The sequence below is a fragment of the Rhineura floridana genome, chromosome 1, assembly GCF_030035675.1.
Source record: "Rhineura floridana isolate rRhiFlo1 chromosome 1, rRhiFlo1.hap2, whole genome shotgun sequence".
NCBI classification, from domain to species: domain Eukaryota; kingdom Metazoa; phylum Chordata; class Lepidosauria; order Squamata; family Rhineuridae; genus Rhineura; species Rhineura floridana.
Genome location: NC_084480.1, coordinates 263,632,927 through 263,659,724, shown reverse-complemented (window position 1 = coordinate 263,659,724; position 26,798 = coordinate 263,632,927). Strand labels below are relative to the sequence as shown.

Genomic DNA, 26,798 nt, shown 5'->3' with positions numbered 1-26,798 from the left:
AAATAAAACTGTAGTAGTAGTAGTAGTAGTAGTAGCAGCAGTAGTAGTAGTAGTAGTAGTAATAATGGTAGCCAAAATAGTACCATCTGCACACAATAGGAAAGTATCAGCAGGCTTGGAGGATCCCCAAAGTTTGCAAAAGTACAAAAAATCTTTATGTGAAAAAAATCGTAATGGGGTGGGGAGACCCCAAACAACTCAATGGGCATGGAATTATGACAGTCTGATGGTATAAAACTTGAAAGGATGGGGGTATGGAGTTTCCTAGAAAAGAACATAGCTAGATCAAATTCTGAACTTGAATACTCCACACTGCAACATTTTTTGGAGGTCCCACATGTTAATATAATTTGCATTAGAAGCTATGGAACTGAAGTAAAAAGCTTTTCTTTTTAACACACTGCTGACATGCTTTTCTGATTCCTCTAGGAAGGTCTGGAATCAGGAGACCCTGGCACTGATGATGGCCGCTTTTATTTTCATTTGGGTGATGCCATGCAGCGAGTTGGAAACAAAGAGGTAGAGTTTACTGGAGATTTACTGAGTTTCATCTGAAAAGGCACATAAGGTTTGGGTGCGACCTTGGCCCTGATGTGTCCAGAGGGTAAGATTGGTCAGGGACCTGAAAAAGGAATATGTACAGCACAGCAAAGAGCCAAAGTCTAAACATAGAATCATAGAATCATAGAGTTGGAAGGGGCCTTGTAGGCCATCGAGTCCAACCCCCTGCTCACAGCAGGAAATCCACAGCTAGAGCATCTCCCGCAGATAGCTGTCCAGCCTCTGCTTGAAGACATCCAGCGATTGGGATCCCACCACCTCCCTAGGCATCGGTTCCATTGCTGAACTGCCTGTCATGGCCCCGTCAGAGGACTCCTCAGATGAGGACGACTCAGGAGTAACAGCAGCAGACCCAGGTGCAGCAGACTCAGAAGGAGACACGGAGGAGCCTCCTGAGAATCCAGCTCCTTCTCCCCCTCAGCTGCAGAGCACCTCAGATACAGCAGAGGCCCTGCAGTCAGACACAGACAGTGAACAACATACTCCCCCCTCACCTGCAGAACGTAGACAGCAGAAGGTCAGGCAGAAGAGAGGCAGGCCTGTCTCCTTAAGGCCCAAACGCTGAGGGCTCACACCTGCTGTCCATCCTGCTCTTTATAAGACACACCTTGGCTGCAGCCTGTTGCTGACTGCAACGTCAGGCGTGGCTTTGTGTAGACCTAGTTTCCCTGCAGCATCTCTTTGACTGACCCCTTGGCAATTGATCCCGGACCTCCACTGACCTCGCTTCTGGACTTCTGACTCGGCAAGTACGCTTCGGATAGGCCTGGCAGATTTACAACCCGACTGCCGGCTAAGGACTTTCCTTCCCTGCCAAAGACCCAGGAATGTCCAGCCCCCCCCCCTGGCACTGCTGAAGCAGTGTAGAGCTGACACTGCCCTTACTGTCAAGAAGTTCCTTCTAATGTCCAATCTGAATTTACGCTCCTGCAACTTAAAACCATTAGACCTAGTCCTACCCTCTGGGGCAGCAGAGAACAAATCTGTACCCTCCTCTATGTGACAGCCCTTCAGCTACTTAAAGAGTGCAATCATGTCACCCCTCAGCCTTCTCTTCACCAGACTGAACATGCCAAGTTCCTTCAACCTTTCCTCATAAGACTTGTTCTCCATACCGGCTATCATCCTTGTCGCCATCTTCTGAACCCGCTCCAACTTGTCTATATCTTTCTTAAAATGAGGCGCCCAGAACATAAGAACATAAGAAGAGCCTGCTGGATCAGGCCAGTGGCCCATCTAGTCCAGCATCCTGTTCTCACAGTGGCCAACCAGGTGCCTGGGGGAAGCCCGCAAGCAGGACCCGAGTGCAAGAACACTCTCCCCTCCTGAGGCTTCCGGCAACTGGTTTTCAGAAGCATGCTGCCTCTGACTAGGGTGGCAGAGCACAGCCATCATGGCTAGTAGCCATTGATAGCCCTGTCCTCCGTGAATTTGTCTAATCTTCCTTTAAAGCCGTCCAAGCTGGTGGCCATTACTGCATCTTGTGGGAGCAAATTCCATAGTTTAACTATGCGCTGAGTAAAGCAGTACTTCCTTTTGTCTGTCCTGAATCTTCCAACATTCAGCTTCTTTGAATGTCCACGAGTTCTAGTATTATGAGAGAGGGAGAAGAACTTTTCTCTATCCACTTTCTCAATGCCATGCATAATTTTATACACTTCTATCATGTCTCCTCTGACCCGCCTTTTCTCTAAACTAAAAAGCCCCAAATGCTGCAACCTTTCCTCGTAAGGGAGTCGCTCCATCCCCTTGATCATTCTGGTTGCCCTCTTCTGAACCTTTTCCAACTCTATAATATCCTTTTTGAGATGAGGCGACCAGAACTGTACACAGTATTCCAAATGCGGCCGCACCATAGATTTATACAACGGCATTATGATATCGGCTGTTTTATTTTCAATACCTTTCCTAATTATCGCTAGCATGGAATTTGCCTTTTTCACAGCTGCCGCACACTGGGTCGACATTTTCATCGTGCTGTCCACTACAACCCCGAGGTCTCTCTCCTGGTCGGTCACCGCCAGTTCAGACCCTATGAGCGTATATGTGAAATTAAGATTTTTTGCTCCAATATGCATAATTTTACACTTGTTTATATTGAATGGGCATTTTTCTGCCCATTCACTCAGTTTGGAGAGGGTTTGTTTTAACAACCCTGAACAATTTAGTGTCATCAGCAAACTTGGCCACTTCACTGCTCACTCCTAATTCTAGGTCATTAATGAACAAGTTGAAAAGTACAGGTCCCAATACCAATCCTTGAGGGACTCCACTTTCTACAGCCCTCCATTGGGAGAACTGTCCGTTTATTCCTACTCTCTGCTTTCTGCTTTTTACCAATTTCTTATCCACAAGAGGACCTCTCCTCTTATTCCATGACTGCTAAGCTTCCTCAGAAGTCTTTGGTGAGGTACCTTGTCAAACGCTTTTTGAAAGTCTAAGTACACTATGTCCACTGGATCACCTCTATCTATATGCTTGTTGACACTCTCAAAGAATTCTAATAGGTTACTGAGACAGGACTTTCCCTTGCAGAAGCCATACTGGCTCTGCTTCAGCAAGGCTTGTTCTTCTATGTGCTTAGTTAATCTAGCTTTAATAATACTTTCTACCAGTTTTCCAGGGACAGAAGTTAAGCTAACTGGCCTGTGATTTCCGGGATCCCCTCTGGATCCCTTTTTGAAGATTGGCGTTACATTTGCCACTTTCCAGTCCTCAGGCACGGAGGAGGACCCAAGGGACAAGTTACATATTTTAGTTAGCAGATCAGCAATTTCACATTTGAGTTCTTTGAGAACTCTCGGGTGGATGCCATCCGGGCCCGGTGATTTGTCAGTTTTTATATTGTCCATTAAGCTTAGAACTTCCTCTCTCGTTACCACCATTTGTCTCAGTTCCTCAGAATCCCTTCCTGCAAATGTTAGTTCAGGTTCAGGGATCTGCCCTATATCTTCCACTGTGAAGACAGATGCAAAGAATTCATTTAGCTTCTCTGCAATCTCCTTATCGTTCTTTAGTACACCTTTGACTCCCTTATCATCCAAGGGTCCAATTGTCTCCCTAGATGGTCTCCTGCTTTGAATGTATTTCTAGAATTTTTTGGTGTTGGTTTTTATGTTCTTAGCAATGTGCTCCTCAAATTCTTTTTTAGCATCCCTTATTATCTTCTTGCATTTCTTTTGCCAGAGTTTGTGTTCTTTTTTATTTTCTTCATTCGGACAAGACTTCCATTTTTTGAAGGAAGACTTTTTGCCTCTAAGAGCTTCCTTGACTTTGCTCGTTAACCATGCTGGCATCTTCTTGGCCCTGGCGGTACCTTTTCTGATCTGCGGTATGCACTCCAGTTGAGCTTCTAATAGAGTGTTTTTAAACAACTTCCAAGCATTTTCGAGTGATGTGACCCTCTGGACTTTGTTTTTCAGCTTTCTTTTTACCAATCCCCTCATTTTTGTGAAGTTTCCTCTTTTGAAGTCAAATGTGACCGTGTTGAATTTTCTTGGCAATTGGCCAGTTACATGTATGTTTAATTTAATAGCACTGTGGTCACTGCTCCCAATCGGTTCAACAACACTTACATCTCGTACCAGGTCCCGGTCAGAGCTTGGAAAAGTTACTTTTTTGAACTACAACTCCCATCAGCCCCAACCAGTGCCGTGCTGGCTGGGGCTGATGGGAGTTGTAGTTCAAAAAAGTAACTTTTCCAAGCTCTGGTCCCGGTCCCCACTGAGGATTAAGTCCAGGGTTGCCGTCCCTCTGGTCGGTTCCATGACCAACTGGTCTAGGGAATAGTCATTTAGAATATATAGAAACTTTGCTTCTTTGTCATGACTGGAACACGTATGCAGCCAGTCTATGTCCGGGTAGTTGAAGTCACCCATTACTACCACATGTCCTAGTTTGGATGCTTCCTCAATTTCATATCTCATCTCAAGGTCTCCCTGAGCATTTTGATCAGGGGGACGATAGATCGTTCCCAGTATTAAGTCCCTCCTGGGGCATGGTATCACCACCCACTGAACGCAGTATTCCAGATGAGGCCTGACTAATGCAGAATATAGTGGGACTATTACTTCCCTCGACCTGGAAACTATAGCTCTGTTTATGCAGCCCAAAACCATGTTTGCCTTTTTTGCCGCAGCATCACACTGCTGGGTCATATTCACCTTGCGATCCACTACAATTCCAAGGTCCTTCTCACATGCACTACTGCTAAGCCGGGTATTTCTCATCCTGTACCCGTGCACTTTGTTTTTGTGGCCTAAATGCAGAATCTTGCATTTGTCTTTATTGAATGTCATTTTATTAATTTCAGCCCAATTTTCTAGTCTATCCAGGTCCCTTTGGATTTTATTCCTGTCTTCCATTGTGTTAGCTATCCCTCCCAGTTTCGTATCATCCGCAAACTTCATAAGGCTTCCCTCCACCCCATCATCTAAGTCACTGATAAAAATGTTGAAGAGTATCAGCCCCAGGACAGAACCCTGTGGCACTCCACTCGAAACCTCCTTCCAGTCCGAAGCAGAGCCACCGACGACCACTCTTTGAGTACGGTTTTCCAACCAGTTGTGAATCCACCTGACAGTATTTCCATCTAGTCTGCATTTGACCAGTTTGCTAATCAAAAGGTCGTGGGGGAGTTTGTCAAATGCCTTGCTGAAATCTAGATAGATGACATCTACAGCATTTCCACCATCTACTAAGCTAGTGACCCGATCAAAAAAAGAGATGAGATTAGTTTGACAGGAATTTTTCTTGACAAACCCATGCTGGCTCCTACTAATCACAGCATTGTCATCTAGATAGTTGCCAATGGGCTCTTTTATTATCTGTTCTAATATCTTTCCCGGTATTGAAGTCAGACTGACCGGCCTGTAATTCCCCGGATCTTCTTTTTTACCCTTTTTAAAGAGCGGGACGACGTTTGCCCATCTCCAATCCTCCGGCACCTCTCCCGTTCTCCAGGATTTCTCAAAGATGATGGCAAGAGGTTCCGAGAGTACATGCGCAAGTTCCTTCAATACTCTGGGATGCAGTTCATCAGGCCCTGGAGATTTGAACTCATTTAGGTTAACTAGGTATTTCCTGACTATCTCCTTATCAATCTTGAACTGCAATCCCGACCCCTTACTGAGATTGCTACCGATGCAAGGTTGCACACTGTTCCGTTTTTGGGAGAAAACGGAGGCAAAATAGGCGTTGAGCAGTTCTGCCTTTTCCTCGTTATCTGTCAACATTTTGCCATCCTCATTGAGCAGCAGTCCCACCGTTTCCTTGGTCTTTCTCTTGCTTCGAACATATCTGAAAAACCCCTTTTTGTTGTTCCTCGCTTCCCTCGCCAGCCTCAGCTCGTTCTGGGTTTTAGCTTTCCTTACGCTATTCCTGCAAGCCCGAGCCGCTCGCCATCTGTGGCCCAAAGGTTGGACAAGGCTGCTTTAGACCATAGCCTGGGAATTAGGTGGATGGCTGGCCACAGGGCAGGAGATCCCAAGCCTCCTGCCATTCCCCTGCTCTACTTACCTTTCTCTCTGCTGTCTTTTGCAGCACGCACAGGTTTGCCATCAATCAAGATGGGGGCCGAGGTTTTCCTAAGGGGCTGAAGCCTCTGCCGCCATCTTGGTTGATGGCATGGATGTGTGCTACATGCTCATATTGCTGCCATCAACCAAGATGGCAGCAGAGGCTTCAGCCCCTTAGGGAAACCTTGGCCGCCATCTTAATTGATGGCAAACCTGCACACACTGCAAAAAACAGCAGAGAGAAAGGTAGGTGAAGCGGCAGAATGGTGGGCGGCTCTGAAGCTTCTGCCCTGCTATCCTGCCGCGGATTGAGGAAGGGGAGCGCAGGGGCCCCGCAGCTGGTCTGCCACAGTGAGAAGAGGATGTGCTGGACTGGATGAGCCCACGTTGGCCTGATCCAGCACTGCAGGGCTCTTCTTAGGTGCTTAACTCACCATCCTACATGAGGACTAGAGAGCCACCCTTGATCCCTGGTGCTGCTCCCTCCCCATAGGGCGCTGCCTGGATTAACCACCCTCTAATAGTCTCCCACCCACCCCGTCCCAAAAAACAAAACTGAACCAAACCCTCCTCGCACACTTGGGTCAATGCAGGTGGGCACCCCCTCATGCCACACCTTCTTGCAGGTTGACTTCAGTTTGGGCTCCTGCCAAAAGAGCCCCCCTTCCCCCAGTTTCCCTCCTCCCTCAAACATGCCTTGAGCCACCCCTAGCATCCTCTCCCCCCTCTGGAACTCCCCACACTCCCTGGGGAAGAACTGTGGCTGAGTGGGCAGAGCACCTGCTTCGCATGTAGAAGGTCCCAGGTTCATCTCCAGGTGGGGCTTGGGAAGACTTCCTGCCTGAAACACAGGAGAGCTGCTGCCAGTCAGTGTAGGCAGTACAGAGATAGATGAACCCAATGGTTTGAGTTGGTGGCAGGCAGCTCCCTATCCCCCCCCTTCATTGACTGCACCTCATACACTGAGGCTCAGGTACATGGCCCCTCCTTTTGCCTTAATTTTGCACTGATTAATGCATGGCATATCTATAATTATTATAGGTTTGTAGACTCCGTGGAACAACTGCCTTGGTGTGCTTTCCAGTGCTAGACTAAAAGAGATGTGTTCCATACTTGGGTTTAGGCCTCTAGTGCTTGGAGCACTCCAGGACAACACATTTTATAATAAGAAGCATGTGTGGGAGAGTGAATAAACCTAGAAAATGTAAAAAGGGGAGGGGTTTTTAAATGAGACTAACTAGTGCTTCCAGCATAAGGAAAATACATTTCAGAAGTTCTGTAATTAATCTATAATATATCATTTATAAAATGTAGTAAAATTTTATAGGAGAGCTTTAGATTTTAACATCACAGGATTTAGAAAAATGTTATTGGCTTAAGCAGTGGGTAATGGCAATGTACAACGTGGTGTGTATAGTGGAAGAACTATTTCTCCTAAGGATTATCACAGTTACCTAAAATAATTCCTGCGGTACTTTGATCTTCATCAAATCTGAACTTCTAGGTATTTGTGCAAGAGATTGGATTTATTATCTGGATAGACCATATTTCATGCTCCTGTATCCCTCTAAGTTGCAATGAGTGATTTAAATAATTCATTAATTTATATTATTTGGTGGAGCTAGTGTTAATGTTCACTTATTATTATTATTATTATTATATCCCACCCTTCCTCCCAGCAGGAGCCCAGGGCGGCAAGTAAACAGGACAGATCTGTCCTTGAGAGAATCTCTGTCTCTCTGTCTCTGTCTCTCTCTCTCTCCACACACCCCTCCCAATATCCCTAGGTGTCCATCTCTTGAAGTTTGCAAAGAATTTACTGGGTTCTTGCACAGAAGTCGAGAGAAGGTGTTTTGGACAGGAAAGGCATTTTTTTTTTTAATGGTATGCTCCAAGCAACTATGGTTGATACTTAATGTAACATGCTTTATGATGTTACTAGGGCCCACCCCGTGACGTCACTAGGGCCCGCCCCATGATTTCACTAGGGCCCACCCCATGACATCACTAGGGCCCGCCCCATGACATCTCAGGTTTTGGGATGCTTCCGACCTGGCAACCCTAGTCACACCAAAGTACTTTCTAGCTGCTGATGCTTAATTAGGATCCCCTCCTCAATTATCTGTAAGGGAGTGTACAGAAATGGCTGCAGAGCAGGAACTTGGTTAATTGCCTCTTTATTCTAGTAGCTTTGTTGGAAAGAGAGCCAATACATATTCTGCTATAACTCAGTGTCTTTAAAGTCCTTCATAGCAAGTTCCTTTCTTTGTGATGTAGTTGAGCTGCTTAATGGATACCTCTAGTTTCTGATGACAGCCTGAATTGATTACATTAGGCATACAACTTTAAAGAAAACTTGCAGCATACTCTTTTTCACTAATTTGGTTCTGCACTTCTAGTTATTTACTAAAGCCAGGACAGAGCTTGGAAAAGTTACTTTTTTAAACTACAACTCCCATCAGCCCCAGCCAGCATGGCCACAGGATTGGGCTGATGGGAGTTGTAGTTCAAAAAAGTAACTTTTCCAAGCTGTGAGCCAGGATGGGGAACTGGATCCAGCCAGCAGGCCAGGCCTTGATATCCCCAAACTTCTGTGTGCCATTTTGGGTGGGGCTACCCACGTATCAACCACCTGGCATCACCATGACATCAGGTGAAGCGTTTTCCTTTTCAGACTGGCTTCAATTCAAGCTGGCCTGCAAAGAAAAAATGTTCCTTGGCCTGCATGTTTTGATTTCAGACTGTGCGAGCAAAGGAAGTATTTCCCTGTGGGGCTTGCAGTAAGCACTGATCACTCACAGCAGGCCCTGGTTTGGTCAGGGATCGGCTGCACTTGCGAGTTCCTGACTGGTAACTCCAGAGTGCAGCTGTTTCCAATGGGGCTGCCTGTTCCTCACCTAAAGGACATAGTTCCTTCACATATGTATGAAGTTAAATCTGGAGCAAGTGGGTGTGGTTTGGGAAAATGTCCTCACAGGCCAAATTAGGACCCCTGCTGGGCCTAATTTGGCCCACAAGTTGTAGGACCCTCACCACTGTACTAAAGGAACCATAGTGACAATAGGGGAAGCTTCCATGCAGATAATCCCAAGGGGGATAGATAGAACTTTCTACAGGAGGAATCAAAGAGAACATTTTGTGCTGGCAGAGCAAATGTTTTTGTTTTTTTATTTTGTTTTGTTTTTTGTGCAATGAGCTTAACTGGATCAGAAACCTAGTAGGAATTTCTGTAGGTTCATCCATATTTCACATGGATAGTGGGTGTACTTTGAGTGCAATTGAGTTATTTAATACTGCAGGTTTTCAAGAAAAAGATCTTAAATTATTTGAATCTGCTTCTGTTTTCTTTTCCAACAATATTGCATCTTAACTGGTTATTTGTGATGATGCTATAGGAAAAAGTCACTAAGCGGGAGAGAGCATCATTATTATGCACAGAGGAATTTGCTAGCATATATTTGTTATTGATTTATCCTTTTCTGCTGAAGTGTAATTAATGTAAATGAGTTGTTAACAAATTCCATTCTTCTAGGCTTACAAATGGTATGAACTTGGGCACCAACGGGGTCACTTTGCATCTGTCTGGCAGCGTTCTCTGTACAATGTCAAGGGCTTAAAGGCTCAGCCATGGTGGACAGCAAAGGAAACCGGTTACACAGAACTGGTCAAGGTGAGCAGTACTATCCTCTTTACTATATTGATTTTTTTATTATCAGAAGTTTCTACACATTACATGATGCCAAAAAGAAAACAGAGATTATTTGGAAGCATAAAACACAATAACAGCATAATAGAAAAACACAAGAGAGAAAAAGTAGTAATTAAAATACCAAAAAATATGATAAAAATCCTGAGTAGATTCCCAAGTTGCAATTTTATGAATTCTTACTTGAGATTAAGCCTCATTGAATACAAAGAGGCTTACTTCGGAGTAAGCATGCCTAGTGTCAGGTTGTACCAGATAGAACGATATGCCTCTTTATTCCTTGTGACTCACACCTAGGGCTGAATACTCTATTCATGCTTAGAGCAGACCAATTGAAATCAATGGGACCAATGTTAATGATGACTGACTAAAGCCAAATTATTTCAGTGGGAGTCTAAGTCCATTTTGGGAAATTCCTTCTTCTAATTATCACAAGAGCTTAAGTGGGTAATTGTTCAACTCCAGTTCGGAAGGTTTTACTGCAATATATTGAGGGAATGGGTTGTGGTAGTATATTAAGTAACAAACACAACAAATTTACATACTAGACTACTTGAGTTCTTCAGATGAAGATGGCCACAGTAACTCTGTAATTCACACTAATTACTGGGAGGCAAGCCTTAAATTGCTGGATGTTGTAATTAGTGGATAACATGCCAGTTCTTTTTCCCTTGTGCTCTCATAACTTTTTGAGGCTTCACTGGGATATTTAGTTGCAGAAGGTAGGCAGCATCAAGCCAGTTGAATAAATACAAAATTCAGACTACAGTGAAGGAACTCATCACTGTTTGTAGCCCTTGAGATAGATGAGCACATTATTTATAATCACTACTCTCTGCTGTTCCTAAAGTACAATATACATTATGTTATTAAAGCTTCAGTTAGTGTTCTTTTTCTATATGTCAGTTAGTGGGATTTCTATTTTATTTCTGGGACAAATTATAGAAGGACTTTAGAGACTACCATCTGTTTTGGTTGTTTGTTTTTACTGAATGTTCTGTGTTAATAAAAAAGCCCCCCCTTTCAACAAGACCACACACATTTAGTTTTGCTGCAGTTTAGAAAGAACTCTTATGTGGCTGATTTTCCCTGGCTGTATTTGGTTGTATCTGTTAATTCTCCTCCCACATAACTGGGATGGTTTACCTACCTTAATTTAAATTGGCTTTCCCCAACCTTCAGTAGTCCAGATGTTGTTAGACTACAACCCTCCATAGTCCCTAACCACTGATCATGCTGGCTGGGATACTAGTGATTCTATTATTATTATTATTATTATTGTTATTATTATTATTATTATTATTATTATTATTATTATTTATACCCCACCCTTTTTCCAAACTGGAACTCAAGGTGGCTTCCAGATAAAAATAAGTACATATCATTAAGAACCTATAAAAATATAAAATACATAAACATATAAAATCAGCATTAAAACAGGATTAAACTATTAAGATGTTAAAACCAGTTAGATATACTCTTAAAATACTGCAACCCAGTTTAGGAGCATACAAGTAAAACAATAACATACAGCATCCTCTTCAGTCACTACCCTTAAAACCTTCAGTTCCAAAGGCCTGCCGGAAGAAAAAAGTCTTTAGCTGTTGGCGGAAAGACTGCACAGAGGAGGCCATTCTTGCTTCCCTAGGGAGGGAGTTCCAGAGCCTAGGGGCAGCCACCGAAAAGGCCCTATCTCATGTCCCCACCAGTCGCACTTGTGAAGGTGTTGGGATCGTGAGAAGGGTCTCTTCTGAAGATCTCAGGGCCCGGGCAGGTTCATATAGGGAGATACGGTCTGACAAATAGCCTGGACCTAAGCTGTATAGGGCTTTATAGGTCATAACCAGCACTTTGAATTGTGTCCGGAAACAGACTGGCAGCCAGTGGAGCTGTTGCAGCAGGGGAGTTGTATGGTCCCTGTACAACAACATCTAGGAAACCAAGGGTGAACAAGGCGGCTTTAAATAATCATGATGGGAGAGATGACTGTTTTGGAGACTAAATGGAAACCTGATTTTTTATCCCCTAAGAGAGCTAATACTTGTATTTGCTCACAAGCTGCTATGTCTAGTTGCACCTAGTGACACAACATCATTACTATTTACAGTCAGAAGATATCCACATGTTCTCATGTAGAGAGATATCATGAAACAGAACCAATGGGTGCTTGTTTCTAAGCACTTGTTTCTAAGTTGCAGATTAATAATGTGCCTATTCCAAAATATTCTTTATAAACTTACTGTTCTTTTTTAAAAAAATATGAGTGAGGCGCCTGTCTTATTCAAGAAGTGGCATGTAGACTCAGAAATAAGTGTGCTTAAGATCAGCATAGTAGTTTCTGACTCTGGAAGAGATCCACTTTTGTCCACTTGCACATACATTATATTTAGATAGAGGGAGAGGGGATAGAGAAGAACTCTTTCATTGTGTGGGGAATATTTGGGCTACCTTAAAATACTTGATGCTTTGAATCGTCATAATTTTTATTTGCTGAGATATTCACAAACGCCCAACAATTCAAGGAATGGAAATCCCGACAGAGGTAGAGAAAACACAATTCAAATCAAAGAAACTTTAAAAAGCCACTTTCACTCCAACCTGCTCTCTTCTCCTCCCATTGTGGGATATGTTAGTTTGTTGTAGACATGCTTTTAAACACCCATGTCCATGTGCTTTACATTACATATAAAACCTGCACAGACAAAGACTCAAAGCACTGCAGTACTTAAAATATTTTTTAAAAACAAAAATCAATATATATTTCTTACCAAGACAGATAAGCTTACAAAGAATGTGGGGCACTTTCTTTTTTTGTTAGTTTAGTTTGAGCAGGTGGGGCTGCGTTGAATACCCCACCCATCTTCTAATTTTATCTTTCATGTGGGTCCCCTTTTTAGTAAGAAAAGCAAAAGGCAATTTTTCCACGTGCAATCACAACCTTGTAATTAGTAGCTAATATAGTTGCTAACTATATAAAAAAGAGAAAGTTAAATGAGATTTATGGAGCATCATGATGAAGCAATGCAGTGATATAATATTAGAGGGGTTAGGATAGCTTATTTCTTGGATAATACTGGCAACAGATTTTATCTCTGCTGCTTTGTATTCATAACAGCATATGCTTCTGCTGTTTTAATTGGTGTTAAGTTTTGGATGCCGAAAGTAACTAACATCGTTGGAGGTTTGCCTAAGGAATTAGAAATATAAGTTATGAAGACATTTGAAAAGAACATTTGTAGTCCTCTATGTTGATGTATAAAATTATTTCAATATTTGAAAAAAGCTAATTCTAATAATGTGCTGCGTTTTTTGCTGTAAGCAAAAAGTGCCATAACATTCTCAGGAGAGTAGTAACAAGCTTAATAAAGACAACTGTTTCATTAATTTCAAAGATGTTTGTGCTTCTACTCATTATTATTTATTCAAAATGAAAAATCTGGGCAAGTTTTTTTCTCCATACCATCCAAACTTGTGAATGGCTTACTTCACCATTTTGTCATTTGCAGAAAAGGGACATAACCAATACTATTTGGCAGTATTAAAACTTCACCTTGTGACGTACATAAGATGCAACATACCAGTCAAATCCAATTCATTCAATGTTCAACCCAGTTTGGAGCCTCATGTTAAAAAATAAAACCATGCTCATGTCCATGCTATGTGTGATGGCATGTCTTTTAAACTTGGTCATGCCCATTTGTGTATAAATCAGGCTATGCAGTATGAGATATAAAACATCAACGAGGCACAACAGTGGAAGTATTGAGCCCTCTTGGAAGCTGCCCCACTTATCTACACTTGTCTTTCTTCCAGCTGGGCCTACTTCCAATATCAGAGCCTACCTGGGAGAAAAGTGACTGGAAGGATGGACTTTGAGGGTAGCAGTGCTGGGCTAGGGGTTGATTCATCACTCCTGATTGTGTGCCTGTTTGCCCCTTTAGTCTTGCTTTACATCTGTCCAGGGCAGACCTGTATTTGGAAACACAGTTTTGTCCCATACCATTAGTGTCTCATTTTAACATCATGGAAGTTAATATTGCTGATCTTGGGTTTGGAGCCAAACTAGATCTCATGGTTTGCATATGATGGGCCCTTACATACTTGGTTTTTTTTCATTAAATACTTCGAGTGGGACCCACTCCAAATCTGGACTGCAGTATGGGAGGGGAAGGGATTCCCCCTCCCATGATACTATTCCAGATCAGCCCTCCCCTGCTGTGTAGTGTGGAAGGAAAAATAACTCACCAGTCAATTTTGGAGTAGCAGTCGCCTGAACAAGCTTTTTTGCAATAAAGAAGAAATCAGTGCTGTACATCAGGAGAGAGAATCAGAGAGTCTCCCTCCCTGTGACATGGACACACACAGTTATACAGGCATGGCAACCATCAGCAAGATTACCAAATATGGAAATTGACATAGGAGTGAGGAGGGGTTTTCAGAGCATATGCTGAATACATGTGTCCCTCGTGCTGAGTGCATGTACTCATCCTTTGTACCCAGCCAGGACATTTAAAAGGGCTCAGAACATTAGAAACAGTTCTGCTGACCACAACTTCCCGTTTTCTCAAAACACCTGCAGCCTGAGCAGTACTGCCTTATTTCCATTGATTATAATGTTTCTACTTATAAATGAGCCATATTTATAGAATGACCAAGCAATGCAAGCAAATTGATTCCCAGTGGTTCAATCCTTCCTCAGTTGTAAAGCAAAACAAAAAAAGTCCCAAGCACGTAAGGGACAATCATATGCTTTGCTGTCTTCTTTGGTTTTTAGTTATAGTTACTTTGAGTGATTATGAAAGCCAAGAAGACTAAAATAGTCCCACCTGCACTTCAATTTAGGTGTATCAGACAGTATTGGAGAGTTAGTTCTGACTTGCACCCACTCTGAAACGAACGAACGAACGAACGAACGAACGAACGAACGAACGAACGAACGAACGAACGAACGAACGAACGAACGAACGAACGAACGAACGAACGAACGAACGAACGAACGAACGAACGAACGAACGAACGAACGAACGAACGAACGAACGAACGAACGAACGAACGAACGAACGAACGAACGAACGAACGAACGAACGAACGAACGAACGAACGAACGAACGAACGAACGAACGAACGAACGAACGAACGAACGAACGAACGAACGAACGAACGAACGAACGAACGAACGAACGAACGAACGAACGAACGAACGAACGAACGAACGAACGAACGAACGAACGAACGAACGAACGAACGAACGAACGAACGAACGAACGAACGAACGAACGAACGAACGAACGAACGAACGAACGAACGAACGAACGAACGAAGTTTTGGGATGCATCTCAGCTTGCACTGGAGGCTGATGTGTGTGCATGGGAAAGAATAGCTAGAGAGAGAAATCTCCGTGCTTCCTAGACTAGGGTTGCTGACCTCACTTTGTACTTCCTCTCTTTCTTTTCCATTTCTCCCCTGGAGAGGAGACTTTTTGGGTCTCTCTTCACTTGGGATGCAGGAACAAGCATGCCTCGTTGCATCTCCACCTTTAGTTAGCCAGAACAAGGGATCTTTCCTATCAAACATGTATTTCCTTTAATTAATGCTATCAATATAGCTTTCAGGCTGAAAAAGGGTAGCCACCCCTGGTCGACACTGTCTGGCAGCAGTTCTCCAGGGTTTCAGTCTGTGTTCCCTTCCATCCTTGGAGATGCCAGGGATGGATCCTGGGAAACTTTGCGTGCAAATTATGTGCTCCACCACTGAGTCATGGCTTGGGAAACCTTTCCATTATTAGGAACCCCGAATTATCAGGGTTCCCCATAAAAAGGAAGCTTGTTTTTACTGTTTTTAAAAAAATTTAACTGTTTATGTACTGTTTTATCTTGTACGTCACCCAGAGTGGCTGGACAACCAGCCAGATGGGCGACTAACAAATTTAATAATAATAAAATAAAAATTGTAAGCACATTCTGCCAAATGTGCTTAGGTGCTGCCTTCAGACTTTTCCACACAGGGGAGGTTGCAAAGCCAGTGTGCACAGCCCCTGCCCCCATTTTGCCTTCATGTGTTCAGGATGAATGCCTGAAGAGGGCTTGTTATTTTATTTATTTTACTTTAAAAACTTAACGTCTTCCCTATTTTTCATTAGCAATGCAAGGCAGCTATCAATTAAAAAACACAGTAATATAGAACTGTTCAACCTAATCATAAATTAAAATATTAGCATCAAAAACCAAAACCATAATGTTATAAAGCAGCCATCAGAATTTAAACATACCAAAAATACCAAAAGGAGAAAATATTCAGCTGAAGGTCTTTTTAAAAAGAGTACACCTGAGGGGACCTGACACAACTCACTTGGCAAGGCATTCCACATTGGATTCTAAGTGAATTCTAATACTACACAGACTGTAAGAAAGCCACAGTTTTCGAGTCACTGTTCTTCAACACTGGATCCCCAGATGTTGTCAGTCTACAACTCCCATCAATCCCAGCCAGCTTAGCCAATGGCAAAGGATGATGGGAATTGTAGTCCAATCACATCTGAGGACCCAAGACTGAAGTACAGTGTTTAAGCTATCGTTCAGGTAATGTAGGCAGGACTTTGCATTTAACCTAAGTAAAGTTCTTCCCTCTGTTGGCGAATTGATATTCCTGTACCTGATTCTTTCAGCTTCTGCTCTGCCATTCTATAAATACACTATTATTGATTCAAATAAATAAATGGTACCTTTGTCAGTCCTCAGTAGATTATTTAAGTGTCTTTTAAAGTATCTTCAATTTGTTCAAAAATCTTGTTGGCAGCAAAACAAAAGAAAGAAGGCAGGTGCTATCTATACTTTCCTAATGAGGCTGGATTCCAGTAGTACCATGCTTAGATAGTAACAAAGTAACTGGAAATGATTGATTTAAACTATATCCTGTATTGTCAGTTTTCAAAGCAATCTGGAATTTGTTTGGCCTGTGTGATCCATTTAATTAGCATGCAGCAGATTTCTTTGTATATGTGAGGAAGGTCCATGGCTTAATGATGGGGCACATATTTCACATAAATAGGCTTTCCCCGGTGTTTTCAGGAAATGAATCACCAGTGGAGAAGGGACTAATAGCCCTGAAGAATAGGAATTCATATCTGTTACCTGTCAGAGTTGACCATTACACATGAGAGAAATTATGGTCCAGTTCCCTTTCTTCTGACACCTCACATGTTGAGCGTTGTCAGACATGAGATACTGCATTACGGGAATACCAGTCTTTAACCATTATATATCTGCACTGCTCTTTAGAAATGAAAGCAGTGTCTAGTTAATTGCATGGCACATAAACTGGCTTTGAAAGTGTGTCTGTGGTGTTAAGTAGCAAAACATTTGCCTGGCAGACTGATGCACAACTCAAAACCATTTAGGGACAAGCAGATAAAGTTTCTGTTTTGATGATGAAATTAAGTTGTAAATTAAGAGGATTAACTCTCCTTAACATCAATAAGGACATAGAGAATCCACAGAAAGCTTTGTCTAGGAAAATGTGACAATAGCAAGTACTATTGCTTTACTTAAGTTTGTGGGCTGAAAATAAAGGCATTACCCTTTCTTTATGGAATTCCTGTAATGGCAATATATGCCATTAAGCAGTGTGTGTGCAGGAGAGAGGAGCATGGATGGTTGAGTGGGAGGCTCCAGAGATAGTCGTTGGGTGTCAACATTTGTTACAGTCACATTGCTTGAGGAATTACTCCTGCTTTCAATTTGATGCTATAGCACCAAATTAGAAACTTGGAGAAAATGCCCTGGAAAAGATGTGCTGTGCTAACTTTGCACCTTGGATTATGGGAACAGAGCAACGTGTGTAGTTTGTAATATTGTTCTTATTTACCATACAGATAGATGGGAAGGCAGCTATGGGTGAATCTGTAGACTGAAGAGAGCTGGTTGAGCATTTCTAATCTCCTGATAGAGCTTCTCAGATTATCTGCACCAGTTATCAGCAACAGGATGAGCCCAATTTTCACTTCCATCTCATTCCGTGCACCCAACCCAGATGTTTTTCTTTGACAGTGGAGTCAGAACATAACCATTGTAGCTATAGCCATCGACAGATAACTGTTCTTCATTACTGATGAGACTTTTTTTCTTTTTGCAGCAATCATTACCTTAGAGGACATCCGTTTTCACTGATGTTTTCAGTGTAGACTCCACAATCTATAATTAAATGAGAAAATATCTGTTAGGGCATTACCGTGATTCCCCCCCCCCCCGGAACTTACATTTTTGTTTGTGATATTTTTGTAAGCCACCTTGTGAATTTTGCATATATACTGAAACACTGGAATATATGAAATCTTCAACTGGATGAGGAAAAAGCACTGAAGATTTCACACGTCATTACAGAGTTAAAAGGCATATATACATTGTGCTGTTTTTATCTTTGGATTGTCAAGTATTGTTGTCAATGCTCTGCTGACTTGCTTGGTCTTGAAAATATTGGTGTGCAATGTCTGTGAAGAGCAATACTCTTGTTAGCTCATAGTATAAAATGATTTGCTGAACACCCCTCTTGGCTAATCAAAAGCAAATTAAAGTGGGGGCCTCTCTGGTAGGTGACTGGGGCTTATTGAAATTTTTATGCTGCGAAGATAATTGAAACTAAGAAACTACATGGAGGTTTTTCTTGTTGTTTTAAACCCTCAACTGAATGGAAAACGGAAATGAGAAACCTTTTAAATTCCTGCTGCTGCTGCTGTGTAATTTTATGACAGAAAAATGAGGATGTTCTCTAAATACTATCAGAATATATGGTTTGTATGATGTTTTTGCTTTGTCAGTCCTTAGAGAGAAATTGGAAGGCGATTCGGGATGAAGGGCTTGCTGTGATGGACAGAGGAAAGGGGCTCTTTCTGCCTGAAGACGAGAACTTGCGAGAGAAAGGTGACTGGAGTCAGTTTACTCTCTGGCAACAAGGTATGTGAGTGCTAATTTTAATCCCCCTCCATATCCAGTCACTTAGTTTCCACTGAAATTATAATAAAAGTGAGTTAACTCATTTTAATGGAAAGGGACTTGTTTTGGTGAAGTCAATCGACAATTAAACAAAAATGGGTAGCTGTTCTAGAACCAGCACTGGTTACAATTTGTGCGGGCAAGATGGCTTCGGTGGGCCCACATCCTCCTTTCAGGAATCACCACTATTTGTTCACTTGACCTCTTCTTCTGTGTCCTGTGTGCTCAGCATCGCAGAGGAAAGGAATAAGATCAGTGGAGGCTTTTCCCCTTCACACTCCTGTCATCGTTTACACTTTCACGGGCCTGGTTGAAAAGGAGTGATAGCAAGGAAGAAGAACAGGTTCATGCAGTGTTTGTCTGTATGGCAGTGAAGAATTAGAATCTAAACTCTGCATGTTACTATTGTGTCATTTTTATAGAGACAAAGGAACCAGATTATCTTTGTCCCTTGATTGCTCCCTTTCCAGAAAGATATTTAGAGTGGTATGAACCTTCCTGGATCATTGATACACAACTTCATGTAACTGAATCAGTGGCAGAGTTCGTATTCTAAGCTATATATATTTATAAGGAACTTTTCCAAAAACTTTTAAGGGATGCTAGTTTTATCTTGGTCCTCTTATTTAAATTGTTAAAAATGAAAAATGTACTGTTAATTGATTTTTTGGATTTTAAAAGTCTGTGGACTTGTAATAAACTTATAAATCTTACTGAGGTGGAATTTTCAAAAGTGCTGAATAACTTTGAAGGTTGAAGAGGAAGAATGTGAAGATTCATTAACCTTTTGTTTTGAGAATTGAGAGTACCAATGCTTAAGCTATTATTTTTCTGTTCCCTTTAGGAAGAAAAAATGAAAATGCCTGTAAAAGTGTTCCCAAAACATGTGCTTTATTGGAACGATTCCCGGAGGCCACTGGATGCAGAAGAGGACAGGTATTAAACTACTAGTGTGTGTGTTTGTGTATTATACACACACTAGCAGCCTCTTACCCAGCGTTGCTCAGGAATTCTAAAAAATTCAATGCAGTTTTGAAATCAGTGGTTAAAATCAGTACATTTTTTAGAGGTTCAGTCCTCCATCTTGGTTAAAAATGGCATCCAGTTGTAGCCAAACACAGATGAAAACCTGCTCCTTGATCCTTGGAAACCATCATGCAAAACTTGGTTACAGTATCTTAAGAGGTGTCCAAATGCACAGCTGAACAAACAACTTCCCAAAATACATAGTACATCATGCTATCCTTCAGCTTCATATTTTAATCTGTAAAGCAGGAATGATAATGACCTATAGAATCATCAGAAAGATGACCGTAAAGCATATTGTACAGGCTGTCAAAATAATTGATAGTGTAAGAATATGGTGAGCAATTCAATGGGTATGGTTTGGTTTGTGTAAGAAAACTGCCATTCTAGTTTGCCTCTGCTAGGACTGTATACTAGAATTCAGGATAGAATTGACTATACAAAAGTGAAGTAGCAATGCCAGTTTTTATGTACAATATATAGTCTAGGGGCTTTCAAAAACATGCACTTTTTTTGTATCAGTGAAAGAGCACGCTATGGTCAGACTACATAAGTTTCCATCAAGTCTTGTTCTTTCAGTCAGGGCTGGTGCCAGAGGGTGGCCAGGTCAGGCCCTGGCCAAGGTCCCCTAAAGGACCCCTTCGTAGGGTGGGGGGTAGCGGTCCCATTTTGCGATCCATGGCAACATCAGGTCCCGACCTTCAGTGGATTGCAGAGAGGAGCTCCCAGGCACCCCCCCAGTACAGTCAATGTGGGCTTCAGTAAGCCCACATGCATGCTCCATCTACCTCTCCTGTATTTCTCCTGTAATTGTGTATTTTCAATTCTATTTTCAACTGGCTGGTATTTTTATCTGCTCTTATTCATTTATTTATTCGTTACATTTGTATGCTGCCCATATAACTGAGTTTTCAAGGCAGTTTACAGACCATTTCTTTCTTTCTATGTATATGGTGTGTGTGAATTTTATTGTTCACCTCCTTGGGCATTTCTTTATGGAAAGCCAAAGTACAAATGTAACAAATAAAGAAACAGTCTGAAGCATGCTTGCTCTTCCTAAATGGCACCCCTGTTTTTTGTGAAATAGCCAGAACCTGCCAATATTCTGCTGAGTACATCTGTCCCAATACTAGTTACTCTGATTGGCAGCAGCTCCCCTTTAAAAAATCTGGAAGGTTTAATCTGCCTTTAATTCATGTTGTGTAGAATTCTTTAATGGTCTCTTTATTAGTTTTCACTCTAGTAAAGGCATCAGTTGAGATCTGCTCTAGATTGGGCCCTGAGCCACATTTAGTCCAGTGTCTGTCTTGTAACATATTTGTCATAGATTATGTTTCCTTTTGCTAAAGGAGGGTTGCTTGTTCTTTTTCTTTTTCTATATGTTATACGTTTGTTTACATGCTGAAATTATTGTAGGCAACAGAGACCATATTTACAGATCACACTAAATTGATTTAGCATGATATGCATGATCCACAGCAAACTTTGGATTCATGTATCCCCTCCTGCGTGGCCAGGAGGAAACTACAGAGCCTTCCACTTTTAGTTAAGAATTATTGTTAATGTTAACTATTGTTAGCTTCAAAAGCAAGCTTCAGAAACCATGATTTGAAATCGGCTTACCTGAAATTAACTATAGTTAATGTTAACCACTGTTGGTCATGCTAAACAATGTGACATATTACAGTTAATCAAAAGAAGTAACTTTCTAACTCCTTCTGCTGCTGCCATGGGAGGAGGAAAAGGAGAAGTAGAGGAGTGCATAATCCCAAGATTTTCTGTAACACCTTGCTCCTGCTCATGAATTTTGCAATAAACCATTGTTAGCATGTCTTGGGGGTAGAGGTTTGGATGACACTTTGTGTGTGTATCTAGATGGACTCTAAAGTAACTGTAAGAATTCCAGCTGCTAATTAAAGCTGCTATCATCTACTCTGGAATTGTTCAAATGGCTTTATATCAGTATGCCTGTTCATGAGTAAATGGCTTGAAGAGTATATCCAGGAACCTTAACACAAGATGACATGGCAACACTGGTTTGTCACCTTGGATTGGTTTGAACATAGTCCTGTACTGTCTGAAGGCTAGAACAACTGAACTGTTTGTTTGTTTGTTTGTTTGTTTGTTTGTTTGTTTGTTTGTTTGTTTGTTTGTTTGTTTGTTTGTTTGTTTGTTTGTTTAAAAAACTGTACCTCTCTCTGCAGATCAAATATTCTGTCATGCACCCAGGCACTCATGTCTGGCCTCACACAGGGCCTACAAACTGTAGGCTGAGGATGCATTTAGGCTTGGTGATTCCAAAAGAAGGCTGCAGGATTCGATGCGCTAAAGAAACAAGGTATCTTACTGTTTCCCTACCTACCTTCTAGGGTTTATGGTGGGTAGATCCAAGGACAATAGGAGGTGGTATAGGAGCCAAGAGGCAGAGCTCCACAGCAAGCAGAACCAGGGCAGAGATGGGATAGTTATTTATTTATTTTATTATTATATTTATACCTCACCTTTCCTCCAAAGAGCTCAAAGTGGCATACAAACATGGTTCTCCCTCTCTTGATTTTATCCGTGCAACAACCCTGTGAAGTAGATTAGGCTGAGACACAGTGACTGGCCCAAGATCATCCAATGAGCTTCATGGCTGAGTGGGGATTTGAACCCTGATCTCCCAGTTCCCAGTCTAACACTCTAACCACTATACCACACTGGCTGAATTACATCTGGAGGATCCTGGGCAAAGCTGTCAGAATTTGGTTACCAGAAAGAATACAGACAAGTAAAAACACTGACTGGTTGACACACCCTATCAGTACTACCTCTTTCTTCTATTTCCAAAGCCACCACATCCAAAGCTGGCTTATAATTATCATTTATTTATACAAATCAATCAACAAATAAACCTGTCAGAGTCTTGTCATTCCAGAGATGTGTCTAAACAATATCATAATGAATGTGTGTCTAGGATCCATACACTGGAATCGTGTACTGTTCTGGTTGCCTTACTTCAAAAAAGATATTGTAGAGCAGGAAAAGAGTCAGAGAAGGGCAACGAAAATGATCACCAGGATGGGGCAACTTCCTTTGAGGAAAGGTTACAGTATTTGGGGCTTTTTAGAAAAAATGAGTAAGAGGGAACACTAGGGTTGTGCACTGTATTTGTACAAATCACAAACAAACCAAATAGGGCCAATTCAGGCCTATTCGCATTGTGTCCAAATCAGGTTGAAGCAGCTAAAAATCTCTGCAGAGCAGATCGGCTAGTCCTGAATCGACTTGTAGATATTTGTACAGATTTGTAGCTCTCTGTGTCTCTGAAATGGAGTAATTATAGCACCATAAAGGAGAACACCAGATGGGGAGAGAAGGAGGGCTAGAATGCTATCACCCCACCTAACAGTCTCCAAACACAGCGCTTGGATGAAGTCTTCAAATACAGAAATCTTTTGTAAGTTGTCTCTTAGAAATGTTTAGTAGGCTTGGTTAGCATTTGTTCAGCTTGTAGATGTTTTCTGTTCTTTCCAGATCAATCCCAGTCCCATTCATATTTACATATTTTTTTTAAAAAATGTTTGTTGTCTGTGTTATTTTTTTATTTGATTTGATTCTGGTTGCTAAGAATTGTTATTAAACCTTGTGGGCATATATAGCCATAGCTTTCTGAATTCAGTATTATTATCAATCTATTTATTTTCCAGTTGCTACCCACAAACAATAAGAAGTAGTCAGGTTGTGGGAATACAACATTTTTATTATTATTCATTAATAGGCAAAAAACGTCCGGTTTAAGCATATACCTATAGCCAACAGATATTTCTATCAAACTTTCAAAAGAAGGGAAATTGGGCAGCTATAGTGAATACACCAGGGGAGCAGGAGACCTGACTTGCTTTCTGAGATATTGTACTGCCCTACAAACTTGTAAAAATGCAAACACAATTTGGGTTGGTCTTTCACAGTCCAATCCATTTCCTGTGTAGCTTGGAAGAATTTGGTAACATTCTCCCAAAGAAGCCTGGGAAGTGTAGTTAGTGAAGGGTGCTGAGACTTGCTAGGAGATGCAAGTCTCCCTTTTCCCCTCACAGAGCTTCAATCAGAGCGGCTGACTGTTAAACCAGCCTGGCCACTGAAGCTCTGTCAGGGGAATAGGAGTCTCCTCTCAGCACCCTTCACAAGCTACACTTCCCAGGATTCTTTAGGGGAAGACATGACTGTCTCAAGTGAAATAAAGGTCTGGTGTGGGTGTGGGCTGCTGATTAGGCAAGCCAAGCAGCAGTGAGTCTGGCTTTTAGAACACTGGCAGTTGGTTCTTACTGAGCATGCCCGGCCTTGTCATTGAGTTCAATGCAAAATTTCTTAAATTAATTAAAAATCAGCCAGGCATTTTTTTAACCTTTAAACTGCAGAAGATGAAGGGCAGAGCATGGGGCAAGGCCAGTAATGGGATTAAAGGTACTCTGTGAATATGGCTGATTTTTAATGAATTTCAACAGATTATGAGAACTCTTGACAGAAAAAAGTCCAAAAGGGGTCTGGTTTTTTTCTCTCTCTTTTTCGACTTTAAACTCTCTATTCTCTCTGTTTTGTGTATAGCAATTTGTGTATGAAAATTTAGAGGGTTCTTAAGCAAGCGTTTCTGAGTTCAGGACTATAAGTTTTGTAAGATTTTGTTTTGAAATGAGCTTATGGGAAGCATCAGAATGGCATGGGGGTATTTTCAATTTAACATTGCGGAATGCGAAAAATCCATGCTGACTATAGTATACAGCCACTCTTGTGGGTGTATAATAATTACCAGCCAGACATCCCTTATGGGCATATTAGCAGCATTCTGCATTAGCAGCATAAAGTGGACCTTTAGTATTGTGGCCACTACCCTTTGGAATTCCCTCTCCTTAAATATTAGACAGGTACCATCTCTGTTATCTTTTTGGCACCTACTGAAGACCTTCCTCTTTCAACAAGCCTTTTAAGTAGAGACCTCATCCCAGTCTGTGTCTGTGTTGGAATTGCTTTTAAAGATGTTTTTAAAGCTTTTTTAAAAATATGTTTTTAAATATGTTTTGTTTTAATATGTTTTAAAAGATGTTTTATTTTAATATATTTTAATGTCTGTTTTTATTATATGTTAGTGTGTTTTTAGTGTTTCTGTTTGCCACCCTGGGCTCCTAGTGGAAGGAAGGGTGGGATATAATAATAATAATAATAATAATAATAATAAAAGTTGCATCTATCAGATGCAGCACATAGTAGGCATCAAAGATCACTGTCAGGACAGCAGACACAAAAGTGGTTATCATCTGGGTGTTCGGTTTGTAACACATTCCAGTGGCTTGGTTGTGGGTATCCTCAATGTGGGCAAATATGACCATATGAAATAGCAGTCACTTAGGACCCAAGAAGAAGAAAGAAATTAACTATATTTCATGCCTTCACTGGGTGTGATGTAGGGATGGGCTCCATTGGCCTGTGCCAGTTTGACAACATTCCATTGACATTCTTTGTCCACAAGCCGCTGCTTTTACCAATCCGGTTTTCCCCTCCGAAAAAAAAATTGATATTAATAATATTTTAAAAGGAAATACTTTTATTTTGAAAGGAAATATCAATAAGCTGAAGGAAGTATCAATAAATATACCAATATTAATATCAATATTTTAGCCACTGGTGTTTTTTAAGAATCCATTTCTGAAAACAGCAGCAGAAAATCACTTTATAAAAATCCGATCTGCAATGATGGCAAATAAGCAAAAAATGGAGCTTTCTGTACAAAATCCAAATTGTGCAGAATTCTAGCACATTCCTAGTGTGATGTGAACTCATTCTTTGTTGGAAAGACAAAAAGTCAGCTTGGGACACAGGGAACGTATTTCTAGACTTCACAGATATATTTTTGGTACTGGCTGAAGCCTCAACACATATTCCTGACAATACTGTGGTCCTACTTGAAACATGACAGAACCAGTGGGTTGTGCAAAGTCAATGAGGCAAGGCAGCATCTGTTTTCAAGAAGGACACAATCAATGGAGAATATAATTCCAAAGAGGTCCAAAGTTACCAAGTTCTGCAAACTGACATTGGGGCAGGAAAACTGGGTCTCAATGGCAGCTAAAATGAACAACTCCTGGAGAAGCTCAAGAAAAATGCTGTGGACTGATATACTATATGAAGGCATGCACTGGCCAATGCAAGTGCTGAAAGGCCAACCTTAATTGCACTGCTCCTTGCCACTGTCAAGGAAACTTCAGAAATAATTCATCTTGAGTAACTAGTAACATATCTTGCAGAGTGCACACATGCCATAAATATACCAAGTTTCTAGGTTTCAAATTGATCTATAAAATAAGTCCCTGGTTATGGTCTGAAGGCAATATTCAATCAATATTCCAAATATATTCTCCAATATTCCAGAGCCATGTAACAGTTGATTAAAGGATCTGCTTCTGTTACTGTGAGAAGCAAGTGAAAGGGCGCTAAAACATTCAATAATTATCCTTAAACTGGATGTCTGGATGCTTCCCATATACATTAAAAGTTTCCTGCTAGGGATGGATAGACCCATTACAGTCTGGTCCATCCCAGATCTACATGGGGATGGAACAAAGTGTGTCCCATTCTGTTTCTGTGCAGATTTGAAAGGGTAACTCTGTGTGGAAATGCAAATGTAAAACAAGTAAAAGTACCTATGAGATAGTCCAGAACTGAATCTGCCCATTTTAAAAATCCTTTTACAGAGCTCCAGAGGTCTTTCAGCAGCTTGCGGCCTATAGCAGCTGGGGGGGGGGACTTTATACTGCACCTTTGAATAAAATAAAGCAAGCTCCCCTGGGAGCAATGGGACACAATGGTTTTCTCTTGCTTTCAGGGGCAATTGTAGAGAAAAAAACTGACTGTCCCCAGTTTTCCCCCCATACAATTCCCTCAGAGTGCCAGAGAGTCTTCGGGTCCCGTCTCTCACAAAGGGACCCCTCTGTTCTGGTCAATGTGCATGGTGGCAGGAAGCCCCCCGCT

The 26,798-nt window shown here is 41.5% G+C and overlaps 1 protein-coding gene across 9 annotated transcripts in view; it reads left to right on the top strand.

Annotated features, from left to right (window-relative positions):
- Window positions 1-26,798, top strand: part of ASPH (aspartate beta-hydroxylase) — a 169,516-nt gene that overhangs the window by 138,668 nt on the left and 4,050 nt on the right. For all 9 annotated transcript variants that reach the window (XM_061599800.1, XM_061599833.1, XM_061599809.1 and 6 more), the window contains 5 exons: window positions 430-519; window positions 9,610-9,747; window positions 18,596-18,731; window positions 19,615-19,706; window positions 22,001-22,134. In XM_061599800.1, the coding sequence (XP_061455784.1) occupies window positions 430-519; window positions 9,610-9,747; window positions 18,596-18,731; window positions 19,615-19,706; window positions 22,001-22,134 (590 nt within the window). The remainder of the gene's footprint in view (window positions 1-429; window positions 520-9,609; window positions 9,748-18,595; window positions 18,732-19,614; window positions 19,707-22,000; window positions 22,135-26,798) is intronic.